Source organism: Muntiacus reevesi, chromosome 12 (genome assembly GCF_963930625.1).
Source record: "Muntiacus reevesi chromosome 12, mMunRee1.1, whole genome shotgun sequence".
NCBI lineage: Eukaryota > Metazoa > Chordata > Mammalia > Artiodactyla > Cervidae > Muntiacus > Muntiacus reevesi.
The window spans coordinates 375268-388508 of record NC_089260.1 but is presented as its reverse complement, the minus strand read 5'-3'; the positions used below and the strand labels follow the sequence as shown (position 1 = coordinate 388508).

Genomic DNA, 13241 nt, shown 5'->3' with positions numbered 1-13241 from the left:
GGTCACTAAAGAGAGGGAGATGGGGAGCAACTTAGGAGATATGATAGTCTTAATAGTTCTGAGTTTTAATGACTTAATGATTTTAATGACATAAAAACAGTGTAATTCTAGAGTAATTTTCCTTTTCTTATAGCTTTGAGAGATTGATAATCCTTTCTGTGGGAATCAAGAAAGGGAAGAATTATATATATGTTTTAATCTATTTAGTTATTGGATTCCTGTCCTTCCAGATTATTAAGCGTGAACTGGCAGAGTCAGATGGGTTTGCCAAAATGGAATCATGTAGGTTATATTCTTTTTGACCAGAATGTCTTTGTAGCTGCAGTGCCAAGGGGGGATACTGCTGATTCTTCCTGTAGCTTACCAGTGGCCTATCTGGGGAAGTTTGATGTAATTCCTTGATGTTAGTAAAGAACTGCGTCATTATCAATACATCTTCTGTTAGAGTTGAAGGATGAGCTTCATGGTAATGACCGAGGACCTGTGAGCTTTTATTAACTGTCTGCCAGGGAACCCCCTGAAATGCGATATCAAGCAAAGTACAGGAATGACACCTGCATATATAAAGGAAGTGTTAAACATTGGCAGAATACATGCTTAGTAAAATACTTCCTTTAGAAAGAACAAGGTGTGAGTAAGATGAAACAAAATAGACAGAGTTGCTGAGAGAGATTAAAATAAATGGAAGACAGCATGGCAAAGGAAAGACGTGGAATGCCAGGCACCTGGATCGTTTCATATCACAGGATTATTCGCTCGGCTAGTTGGTCATGAAATGCTGGGATCATTGCCCTTTATTAGTGTTACTTTATGTGAAACTCTTTAAAGGAATGCATTGGAATATAAATCCTGGTTTTCAGGATTCATTAACTTGCATATGTCTTACATTTTAATGTAATAATTTCAAATGCTTATCTCAGTACTCTATAGATAATATTCAGTGTCATATGGGCAGTTTTCATTGCTAAAGCCAAGGAGGGGAAAGTGTGATACTGAGTTTATTCTTGATACTCCACTGCCTACTTGTTTCTTGTTTCCCTTTTGTAAGTCTTCTAAAGTCAAGCCCCTGGTGTCTCCTCCTGCCTATTACCAGTGTGAAAACTTGTGTAATTCTCCCGTCCCCACCTCTAACCTATTCTGACCTCCAGGAATCATGATGCAGTTCATCAGAACAGCGCCTCCCCACCCAGGCAGAGAAGGAGGGCACTTACTAGAGTAACTCAGAACGCTTAAGCTGATTGCAGCGGCCTCCTCCCGGAGGCTCTGAGGTCCCCTGCAGGTCCTGCCTGGAGGGGCCGAGCATCAGTGTTTTATGTAACTTCACCACAGGACTAGTTCCGGCTCACCTGCTGATTGGAACCTGCTTTACAAGAAGAGCTGAAATCAGCAGTTAGTCTTTATATCCTCTGATATTTAAAAGGTCACTGATTATTAAAACAGGTGTCAAAATGACTATGTTCCCAGGCATAGAAAAATCCGGATTCCCCATGTGGTATAGTAGGAACTAAATACCTCTTTTGTTACTGAGGATTCGAGTTTGACTAATTATTCCACTGCAAGAAAAGAATTTAACGGTTAATAAATGCATAAGCATTTTACTACACCAGGAAGAACATATGCTTCAGGAATAATGCTGCTTCTTGAATTTCCCCTACAGCTCATGTTCTATTCTTGATTTAACCATTTCTCAGAATAGTTTTGTAAAATAAGTAATAATATCATATTTAGAAGCTTGGGACAGAGAAAATGTAAGTGACTAACCCCTAGGCTTAACCTTACTTCATTTTCTTCTTTGGCTTCCTGATGTAATTCAGCTTTTAATCCCATATTATATCTAGTTATAGAGAAGGAAGTCAGACTTCCTTCTTTAGACAGTTTCTTGAACTTTCTCACCAAATAAGTGAAAATGCAAAGCTTTTTATTTCAGGGAGAAGACTTTTGTCCTGACACCAGAACTTAGTCCTCGGAAACTTCGTGGTTTACCTTTTGAAAAAGCTTCAGTATGTCATTATCATGGAATTGAGTGAGTTTTTAATTTTTGTTTTATTCTTCTGTGTGTTCTTAATGTGGCTTATCTTCTGTGACACTGAAGCATGACTGTAACAAACTGACAGAAGTTGAGATAGAGAACCGAAGAGAAAATATGTCAAAAAACCTCAAAAACAAGTATTACATACACAAATAATTTGTCTTCTGTTGGTAAAGAAAGATACTTGTTGATTAATCAGTTTTACATTTAAATGTCCTATTATTAGTTATTGGATATTGTAGTCAGAATTATTTTGGTTCCTACCTTGTATATTGTATATAGGTTCCTACCTTGTATATAGGTGTATATTTACATTACCAGGCACATTGATATTCTCTGGGCATTGTAATTGCTCAGAAACTGTTAGATGAAATGTATTCTCACTTGCAATGTGTTAATTGTGTGTACATTTTTACAGAATTTTAATTGACCTGTTTGAATAAAATTTCAAAGGGTTTGCTTGCTTAGAATTAGAAGCATTAGCAGGTTCTGAGGTCATGTGTGCATCTACCATTTTCACCGGGACAAGAAAGGAAATGATGGAAATAATATATTTTAGGTTAAATTTGCAAAACCCTAGTGATTCATTTTGCAAACTATTTCACATTCCTAAAGCAAAGTGTTATTTTGTGTTTATTTTCCATAAATGAAAATAGAAAAGGACTTGATTTTACCTTGATCTCTTAGAAGCACATTTATCAGTGAGCAAAAGAGATGTACTACTTTGGTTGTCTTGTAAACTTAATCTTTATGTCACACAACTTTAAACCTACTTTACTGATAGTTATTCAGTCAAGGGCTAAAGATACAAAACACTATAAGACAACTATTTCTGCCCTTAAGAAACATGTACTCTAGTAGGGGAGAAAGAAAGTGATGACTTTAGTAGGATGTATTTTTAGTGTTAAAAATACCAGTATATAACACTGCCCTGTGTATGGAACAAGTAAACACCACAAACTGAGAATTTCAGCGAGTACATCTGAACTAAGTTTGAAGGAATGAAGAGGAAGTTATCTGACCAAAAAGGCAGTATCTATGGGAATGAAAACCACAGTCACAGAAAACTAACCAATCTGATCACATGGACCACAGCTTGTCTAACTCAATGAAACTATGAGCCATTCCATGTCGGGCCACCCAAGACAGACGGGTCATGGTGGAGAGTTCTGACAAAATGTGGTCCACTGGAGAAGGGAATGGCAAACCACTTCAGTATTCTTGCCTTGAGAAGCCCATGAACAGTATGAAAAAGCAAAAAGATAATGACACTGAAAGATGAACGCCCCAGGTTGCTAGGTGGCCTATTGGAGGTGCTGCTGGAGGTAAGTGGAGAAATAGCTCCAGAGCATGAAGAGGCTGAGCCAAAGCAGAAACAACACCCAGTTTAGGGTGTGCCTGGTGATGGACGTAAAGCCCGATGCTGTAAAGAGCAATACTGCATAGGAACCTGGAGTGTTAGGTCCATGACTCAAGGCACATTGGAAGTGGTCAAACAGGAGATGGCAAGACTAAACATTGACATCTTAGGAATCAGTGAACTAAAATGGACGGGAGTGGGGGAATTTAACTCAGATGACCATTATATCTACCTCTGTGGGCAAGAATCCCTTAGAAGAAATGGAGTGGCCCTCATAGTCAACAAAAGAGTCTGAAATGAATACTTGGGTGCAGTCTCAAAAGTGATGGAATGATCTCGTTCATTTCCAAGGCAAACCATTCAGTATCACAGTAATCCAAGTCTATGCCCTGACCAGTAATGCTGAAGAAGCTGAAGTTGAACGGTTCTATGAAGACCTACAAGACCGTCTGGATCTAACACCCAAAAAAGACGTCCTTTTCATTATAGGGGACTGGAATGTAAAAGTAGGAAGTCAAGAAACACCTGGAGTAACAGGCAAATTTGGTCTTGAAGTACAGAATGAAGCAGAGCAAAGGCTAATAGAGATTTGCTGAGAGAATGCACTGGTCAAAGCAAACACCCTCTTCCAACAACACAGGAGACAGCTCTGCATGTGGACATCACTAGATGGTCGACTCCGAAATCAGATTGATTATATTCTTTGCAGCCAAGATGGAGAAGCACTATATACAGTCAGCAAAAACAAGACCAGTAGCTGACTGTGACTCAGATCATGAGCTCCTTATTGCCACATTCAGATTTAAACTGAAGAAAGTAGGGAAAACCACTAGACCATTCAGGTGTAACCTAAATCAAATCCCTTAAGATTATACAGTGGAAGTGACAAATAGATTCAAGGGTTTGATCTGATAGACAGAATCCCTGAACAACTATGGACAGAGATTCGTGACATTGTAGAGGAGGCCTTACAAATAGTTGAGAAAAGAACAGAAGCCAAAGGCAAAGGAGAAAAGGAAAGATATACCCATTTGAATGCAGAGTTCCAAAAAATGGCAAGGAGAGATAAGAAAGTCTTCCTCAAAGAAATAAAGGAAAAAATAGAATGGGAAAGACTAGAGATCTTTTCAAAAAATTAAAGATACCAAGGGAACATTTCATTGCAAAGATGAGCACAATAAAGGATGGAAATGGTATGGATGTAACAGAAGCAGAAGATATTAAGAAGAGGTGGCAAGAATACGAGAAGAACTGTACAAAAAAGATCTTCACAACCCAGATAATCATGATGCGATGATCACTCACCTAGAGACAGACATCCTGGAATGTGAAGTCAAGTGGGCCTTAGGAACCCTCACTATGAACAAAGCTAGTGGAGGTGATGGAATTCCAATTGAGCTATTTCAAATCCTGAAAGATGATGCTGTGAAAGTGCTGCACTCAATATGCCAGCAAATTTGGAAAACTCAGCAGTGGCCACAGGACTGGAAAAGGTCAGTTTTCATTCCAGTCCCTAAGAAAGGCAATCCCAAAGAACGCTCAAACTACCGCACAATTGCACTCATCTCACAGACTAGCAAAGTAATGCTCAAAATTCTTTAAGCCACACTTCAACAATACATGAACCATGAACTTCCAGATGTTCAAGCTGAATTTAGAAAAGGCAGAGGAACCAGAGATCAAATTGCCAACATCCATTGGATCATCAGAAAAGCAAGAGAGTTCCAGTAAAACATCTACTTCTGCTTTATTGACCGCCAAAGCCTTTGTATGGATCACAACAAACTGTGGAAAATTCTTGGAGAGATGGGAGTTTCAGACCACCTGACCTGCCTCCTGAGAAATCTGTATGCGGGTCAGGAAGCAACAGTTAGAACTGGACATGGAACAACAGACTGGTTCCAAATAGAAAAAGGAGTATGTCAAGGCTGTATATAGTCACCCTGCTTATTTAGCTTCCATGCAGAGTACATCATGAGAAATGCCGCGCTGAATGAAACACAAGCTGGAATCAAGATTGCAGGAGATATAATAAGCTCAGCTATGCAGATGACACCACCCTTATGGCAGAAAGTGAAGAGGAACTAAAGAGCCTCTTGAAAGTGAAAGAGGAGAGTGAAAAAGTTGGCTTAAAACTCAACATTCAGAAAACTAAGATCATGGCATCCGGTCCCATCACTTCATGGGAAATAGATGGGGAAACAGTGGAAACAGTGGCTGTCTTTATTTTTCTGGGCTCCAAAATCACTGCAGATGGTGACTGCAGCCATGAAATTAAAAGACACTTGCTCTTTGGAAGAAAAACTATAACCAACGTAGACAGCATATTAAAAAAGCAGAGACATTGCGTTGCCAGAAAAGGTCCGTCTGTTTAAAGCTGTGGTTTTTCCAGTGGTCATGTATGGATGTGAGAGTTGGACTATAAGGAAGGGTGAGCACTGAAGAATTGATGCTTTTGAACTGTGGTGTTGGAGAAGACTCTTGAGAGTCCCTTGGACTGTGAGGAGATCCAACCAATCCATCCTAAAGGAAATCAGTCCTGAATATTCATTCGAAGGACTGATGGTGAAGCTAAAACTCCATTGCTTTGGCCACCTGATGTGAAGAACTGACTCATTTGAAAAGACCCTGATGCTGGGAAATGATGAAGGCAGGAGGAGATGGGGATGACAGAGGATGAGATGGTTGGATGGCATCACTGACTCGATGGACAAGAGTTATGCTCTGGGTGTTCGTGATGGACAGGGAAGCCTGGTGTGCTGCAGTCCATGGTGTCGCAAAGAGTCGACATGACTGAACTGATGCGAAGAATGAAGTGCAGTGGTACAGATTCTAGGAAGAGGAAATAACATTTTTGTTTCTGAATAAGACTAAGACGTATAGTGTACCGTATTGATACCAAATCATGAAGATCATTGTTGACCTGGGAGGGAGATTGTTCCTTATCATTGAGGTCGTAGAGGAAACCTTTATTTTTAAAGCATGAATTCACATGCTTGGTTTGTGCCATTGAAAGAAATCTCGTTGTCCTTTGATAAACTGAGGTGAAGTCTTTCAAGGAAGAGATGTGAAAGGACTGAAGTGCTGTCAGCGCCGTGTGAACAAGGAGCGTGCGCAGGCTGGCAGCGTCTGAGGCCATCCGTGCGTGCGGCGGGAGATGCACGTGGCCACACACAGGGAAAGGTGCTTTCTTGCCAGTCAGCCTTTTAAATTTTCATTAAGGATGTAAATTGAAACAACAGTGAGAATCCTTTCTGCCCGTAAAATCATACTGGTGGTAAAGCGATATGAGCCAGCCAGCTTGGAGTCTAAATTGTTGCTACCTGTCTGGGAGACTGATCATTTCAGTTCAGTTGCTCAGTCGTGTCCAACTCTTTGCAACCCCATGAATTGCAGCACACCAGGCCTCCCTGTCCATCACCAACTCCCGGAGTCCACTCAAACCCATGTCCATTGAGTTGGTGATGCATGAAACCATCTCATCCTTGGTCATCCCCTTCTCCTCCTGCCCTCAATCTTTCCCAGCATCAGGGTCTTTTCCATTGAGTCAGCTCTCCACATGAGGTGGCCAAAGTTATTGGAATTTCAGCTTCAACATCAGTCCTTCCAATGAACACCCAGGACTGATCTCCTTTAGGATGGACTGGAGGGATCTCCTTGCAGTCCAAGGGACTCTCAAGAGTCTTCTCCAACACCACAGTTCAAAAGCCATCAATTCTTCGGCACTCAGCTTTCTTCACAGTCCAACTCTCACATCCAAACATGACCACTGGAAAAACCATAGCCTTGACCAGACAGACCTTTGTTGGCAAAGTAATGTCTCTGCTTTTTAATATGCTATCTAGTTTGGTCACAACTTTCCTTCCAAGGAGTAAGTGTCTTTTAATGTCATGGCTGCAGTCACCATCTGCAGTGATTTTGGAGCCCCCAAAAATAAAGTCTGACGCTGTTTCCACTGTTTCCCCATCTATTTCCCATGAAGTGATGGGACCGGAAGCCATGATCTTAGTTTTCTGAATGTTGAGCTTTAAGCCAACTTTTTCACTCTCCTCTTTCACTTTAATCAAGAAGCTCTTTAGTTCTTCTTCACTTTTTGCCATAAGGGTGCTGTCATCTGTATATCTGAGTTTATTGATATTTCTCCCGGCAGTCTTGATTCCAGCTTGTGCTTCCCCCAGCCCAGCGTTTCTCATGATGTACTCTACATATAAGTTAAATTAATATTATTAGGGAGAGTGATCAGTAATTTACCAAAAGCCATACAATTTTTTATAATATCAGATTGATTACCTTTGCTCAATGATAAAATAGTGTATACACCGAAAGTAATTTTGCATGCGTACTTTTCACAGTGTTATTACAAATAAACATTGGAAATAATGTCTAACTGTAGGAGCTTGGTTCAATAAATTATAGTGCATCCATAAATAAAATTCCATGTAGCCACCAGAATAACTAAAATTAAAGACTGATAAGTATTAACAAGTGTATAGAACAATCAGAACTCTTCAACATTATTTGTGGAAGTATAAAATGGTATATTTAGTTTAGAAAAGGATCTTGCAGATTCTTATGAAAGTGAACATAGACCCCATGGCTCAGCATTTCCAATAGTCATTTTCCTAAGAGAAATGAAAATGTAACACTACAGAAACACTTGAAAAGAACCCACAGAGCAGTTGTATTCATAATAACCCAAAGTGGAAATAGCCTTATTTCCATCAATAGGAGAATAGATCAATAAATAAACTGTATATAACACAGTGCTACTAAACAGTAACAGGGAGCAACACACGTGTACATGGAACAACACTGAACTTTTGTTTGTGGGGGGAAAAAACTGTTGAAATACGAATTTGAGGAGTTTAAACAATGAAACCCCCTTAAGCAAATGAACATAGCTAGCTGTGACTCCCATTTCTTTAAGCCTGGGCCATTGAAGTCAAACTCATGAATGTGCAGGTGAGCACAGTGAATCCACAAACACACTTTTTTCAAGATCTGGGTGTAAACTGTGTGGGCCTGTTCAGTTAAACACAGATTATGTTTCTACTCTAAACAAAGCTCAAGTGAAATTTGAAGTAAAGAAGAAATTGCAGAGAGTGCTCTCTCTTCTTACATTGCTGTGACCCTTGGGGGTCCTTGAGCTCTTCCTGTATTCAGGCTTAAAGAATATTTGGAAGAAATGTATAAACTGTTCAAGAGCAAATCAGTGTTTTCCAAAGGCAAAATGAGATCTGTCTACCGTTGGCTCGTTTTTTGCATATCTCTCTTATCCTGGAATGTGAGATCCGTTGATTGTAAGGTGCAGCGTCTCCTGAACAGCACAGTGAATTAAATTCCGCTGCCCAGGGGGCTGTCAGGTGGCCACGCTGGCCTCTTGTTGCCTTCAGCTTCCTTTCGTCTGTCCAGGATGTTGGGAAGTTTTCCAGCGTTCACCGGCATTGCTTGGTGTGTGCGTGGCAGTGCCTTGTCTCTTTTGTGTTGATTCGTTAGTACAGCGGTAGCTTCATCTTCTGAGGTATTTCTCTGGCTACAGAAAGCATTTGGCTGTTGTTTTGCAAGAAAATGTGGACGTGTACTCACTCATCCAAGAGTGAATACTTATTCACTGTCATCCAGCGTGCACCCTGCTCCTGCTGCTCTCTTCTGTTCCTTTTATTGACAAAATCACTTCTTGCTTCAGTGCCAAATCAGAGTAAAATCACTTTGAAGACATTTTAAATGGCGATTAAAGTCAACATGGCGGTGCACATAATGCAGTTAAAGGCATGACACTATGAACAGCTGTGATCAAGAGATGTTAAAACTGGAAGGAAAAAATCTGCATCTTAGAATCAAAATCTTAGAGTAGGAAAAATTGTATTTGGAGTCAAACTGTACATTTTTTTCCTCTCAGAAATTTCCTGTAGGCTAATCAGGGATTACATTTCCTCTTGCCTACAACTTGTCCTTAGCATTCATAGTTCTTAGTTGTATTCTAGATTCTATCAGTTGCCCAGGATAGAAATAGGAGTCGTCAGTAATTCCTAGGGTTGCTGCTGATTTTTAATGAAATGTGTTTTAACAACGAACTAGAGAAAGAATGTTAGAGAATTGAGAGACCTAAGTTCTAGTCACTTTTCCGCCATAAGTTAACAATGCCAGTTTTCTCCCCTGTTAAATGTTGGGTTATATCAGAGCTATTTCAGTCCTAGCTACACTTTAGAATCACCTAGGTAGCTTAAAAAGACAGTCCTAAAGTCTAGCCCCAGACCCGCTGAGTTGGAAACTCGGGGCACTAGCAGCTCATGAACACTCCTCAGGTGATTCCAGTGTGCATGTGTGAGTTGACCCCTGACTGATGTGATCCTTAGCCTCTACATGAAAGCTGACATACTAAATGGGCTCAGGTCAGGCCCTGAGGTCACCCCACGGGGCCTGCTCACGTTGTTAGCGTGCCGTGAGGCCTGCCGTGGTGGAGTGGAAGACCGCTGTGATGGTGGTGGCAGCAGCGGCGTTTGCTGACTGCTCTGCTGGCGGCTTCCAGGCACTGAGCCTGACTGCTTGTGTCTGTGCGTTCACGGAATCGTCACCGTAGCTCTGAGGTAACTGCTGTGAGTCTCATTTTGCAGAGGAGGCAGCAATAGTGTAGATAAAAGCAAGTAGTTTGGCCATGTTCACGCGATGGTAGAGGCAGATTTAAATCTGGAGAGTCTGGCTCTCTAGTATATACTCTTCGAAATCAAAGTACGTGTCACAAGGGAAAGAGAAAGTCCCTAAAACCCAGGCAATCAGACATTGGGGTCATGATACACTCGTTAAACATGGAACTAAAAGCTTATAGACCCAAAGTTCTGATTTAAGGAGCTTCTTAGAATCTACAAGATTTCAGGTAACAGAAAAAGTCTTTGATGTTTGTAGCCCCGTCGTTGTATATGGGACACCGTTTGCATTTCCTTGATACACTGCACGAAGGGAGAAAGTGAAGGGTTTTCCAACGTCATGTGTCTCATAGGTGACTTTCCTGATAAACTTATTTGTTGTCCTTAACAACATGGGAACTCTTTAAGTCCAGAAGCAGTCACTGAACAAACATCTCACTGATGTCTTAGATCAGAGTTTGCTAGAAACTAGATCCATAGACAGCCAAACTTTGAAGAATTTGTCAATTGGTCAGTAAGGTGGAAGTGAGTTTCAAAGGGAAATTTCAAAGTGTTCTGAGCTGTGTTTGGTGAGCCAGTTTAGAATGCCTTTATACCCTCCTAATCTTTGTGTTGAAAACAAACTTGCCCTTTCTAACAGAAGTCAGCATTTCACATCATTACGTATCAGCCGTGCTGAGGAATCAGAGGTTGGTAGAGAGAGATTTAGAAAGTATCAAAACAGCAACTACGTTATTTTGAAAATAAGCCAGAAGATTAACCTAATCTGTTGCCCAGAAACAGTCAAAGAGGAATCAGACGGTACCTCACTTTTTTTTTTTTTTTAATCTTTTGCCATGTCATGTAGCAGTCTGGAGAAAACTGAACTTGTGAGGGAAATTGGTTAATCACTCATGCTGCCAACAATTATTAGGAAGTTTTGTAGGAACTTTTTAAGTAAATGTTTTGCTCTTTGCTGGTGGCAGGAAATAGCCCATTGCTGCAGCAGAGTCTTTGGTATTAAAGATCTTTCTCTTGCTCAGGTATTGCTTGGATGACCGGAAGGCATTAGAGAGAGACGGGGGATTTTCAGAGCTGCAGTCCCGTCTTATTCGTTATGAAACCCAGACCACCTGCACCAGGGGGAGTTCTCCAGGACCCACCGTGCTCAGCCCTCTTCCATCTCCTGCAGTTTTGTCAGAGCCCACGAGTGTCCCTGACGGAGAAGCTCTGCAGAGGGAGCTCCGGACTGACGTCTCCCGAGTGAAAAGGAGATCACAAGACCTTGATTGCCTTTATCCCCCCAAAAGGTGATATATGAAGTGCATAAGAATAGTATCTTGATGGAAAGTGTTTTAGTCTTAGGGTAACTTTTTTTTCATGTTAATCATTCATATTTTTTAAGTTGCTTTCTGTGTAGATTTTAGAGTAACACTTTCATACCAGGAGTTTGTTTTTGCTGTGAGCAGTTGATGATTATGCTTATAAGTTATAAAAAGAAATGACTTGGGGAAAAACACATTCTTTGTGGCTTTATAATGCTAATATACAGTCCATTGTCACAAGGGATTGTCAAGTTTTTAAACCATGGAACACTGGCGATCTTTTCCATAGATTGAGCAGTTGAGACGCTCTGTTGAGAGGATATTGAGGGGTGCGGTGTTTCTGCCTCCTCCCACTGTCTGCTGCCTGCACTGGGCCCTTGAACAAGGGGTTCAGGACTGTGGTTTATGATTGAATCCGGGCCTCGGCAGTGACAGCACGGAGTCCTAACCACTGGTACCATTTTAAAACAACTTGTTTCGTATAAAGTGCAGCTTTAAAGCCTACATCATAATACTATAAAAATGAGATTATTCTAGCTACTTTGTTTGCTAGCTAAATATCCAAATACTTGAACAAAAATTAGAAGCTCATGAAATAAGCAGTGTAATTTCTATTGAATTTATATATCTTTGGAACTTTTGTCAAATTTAGGTGTTTGGCACCTAAAACAAACCTTAAATTCTTATCATATGTACGCCTTTCAAAAAGTATCAAATATCTTAAAGTGAAGCTGTCAGGTCTTCTTTTAAATAGTTACAAGTGTTAGACTTCCCTGGTGGTCCAGTGGTTAAGACTCCACACTTCTGTGCAGGGAGCGCAGCTTTAGTCCTGCACTAAGCTAGCATGTCATGCAGTGTAGAAAAAATCTGTATATATTAGAATACTGTTAACCTGATATGAAATAACTAAATTGTTGTTATAAGGACTTTACAAATTCATGATACTTTTTTCACCTGATAAAACTAAAAAGCAAATCCATTAGCATTTAGGATACTGTGTTTTTTAGTAATTTTTAAATTTCTGACTGTGATTGATCTCTATGTGTTCTAGAAAAGAGTAACACTGTGTCCTATAGGTTAGCAGAATTGAAGAGTCTGAGACCCTTTCTTAGAAAAAGAAATTTAAACATCTTAACAAAAATTGAAACAAAAGTCACTTTTATAGTGTTATTTCTTTTTGTCTTAACAACTTACTTATCTTGTACAGGTAGTTGCATGGCTACAACAAGCAGGATTATTAGGGTTTCTTTATCAAAATAATGTAATAGGAAAGTGTAATTAGTTAACAGGTAAGCGCTAGGTCTGTGAGCAGTGCTGCCTGGAGCGCCGTCTCTGGTTTGTGTGAGGAATTGTAAGCCGGCAGGGAGGGAGACAGCAGCATCGCTTGTTGCTTTTGCTCTGAGCTGAAATGCCGGAATATCACTCACTGCCTTCTCTGTTCTCATTTCTCATTTGAAGAACTGGAGGAGCAAGTGTGTGATGCCATGTTCCTTGCTTATTCAAGGCAGTAGTAGCAAGACACTGTTTGTTTTCCCGGGGTTTACATGTCGATGGTTGTAGCTGTAGTGTTGAGGATAGAACATGAACGTGATTGGTGATTCCCTTAATCTGTGTTTTGGTCTTTCCCCTGCTACAGACTTGTGAGGTCTGGGAGTTCAGACTCTCTTCTTTCTCAGACAAGTGGCAGCGCTCGCCAGCACCACGAGGTCCCATCCAGAAAACCGCGGGCAGAGCGGCCGCTACCCGTGACGTGTCCGTCTGCTCTGAGCAGTGAGACTCCCGGAGTCACTGCCAAGGCCCGTTCAGGTCAAAAAGCTGCGCGTGGATCAGAAACAGCAAGGCCCGCGAAAGAATCCCGATCACAGAAGCACACGCGGGTAGAGATCTTCCTGCCTGTCTCAGTT

The 13241-nt window shown here is 40.8% G+C and overlaps 1 protein-coding gene across 1 annotated transcript in view; it reads left to right on the top strand.

Moving 5' to 3' along the window:
- Positions 1–13241, top strand: part of MTBP (MDM2 binding protein) — a 75084-nt gene that overhangs the window by 54920 nt on the left and 6923 nt on the right. The window contains exons 17-19 of the mRNA XM_065903193.1: positions 1928–2023; positions 11056–11322; positions 12974–13214. Of these exons, the coding sequence (XP_065759265.1) occupies positions 1928–2023; positions 11056–11322; positions 12974–13214 (604 nt within the window). The remainder of the gene's footprint in view (positions 1–1927; positions 2024–11055; positions 11323–12973; positions 13215–13241) is intronic.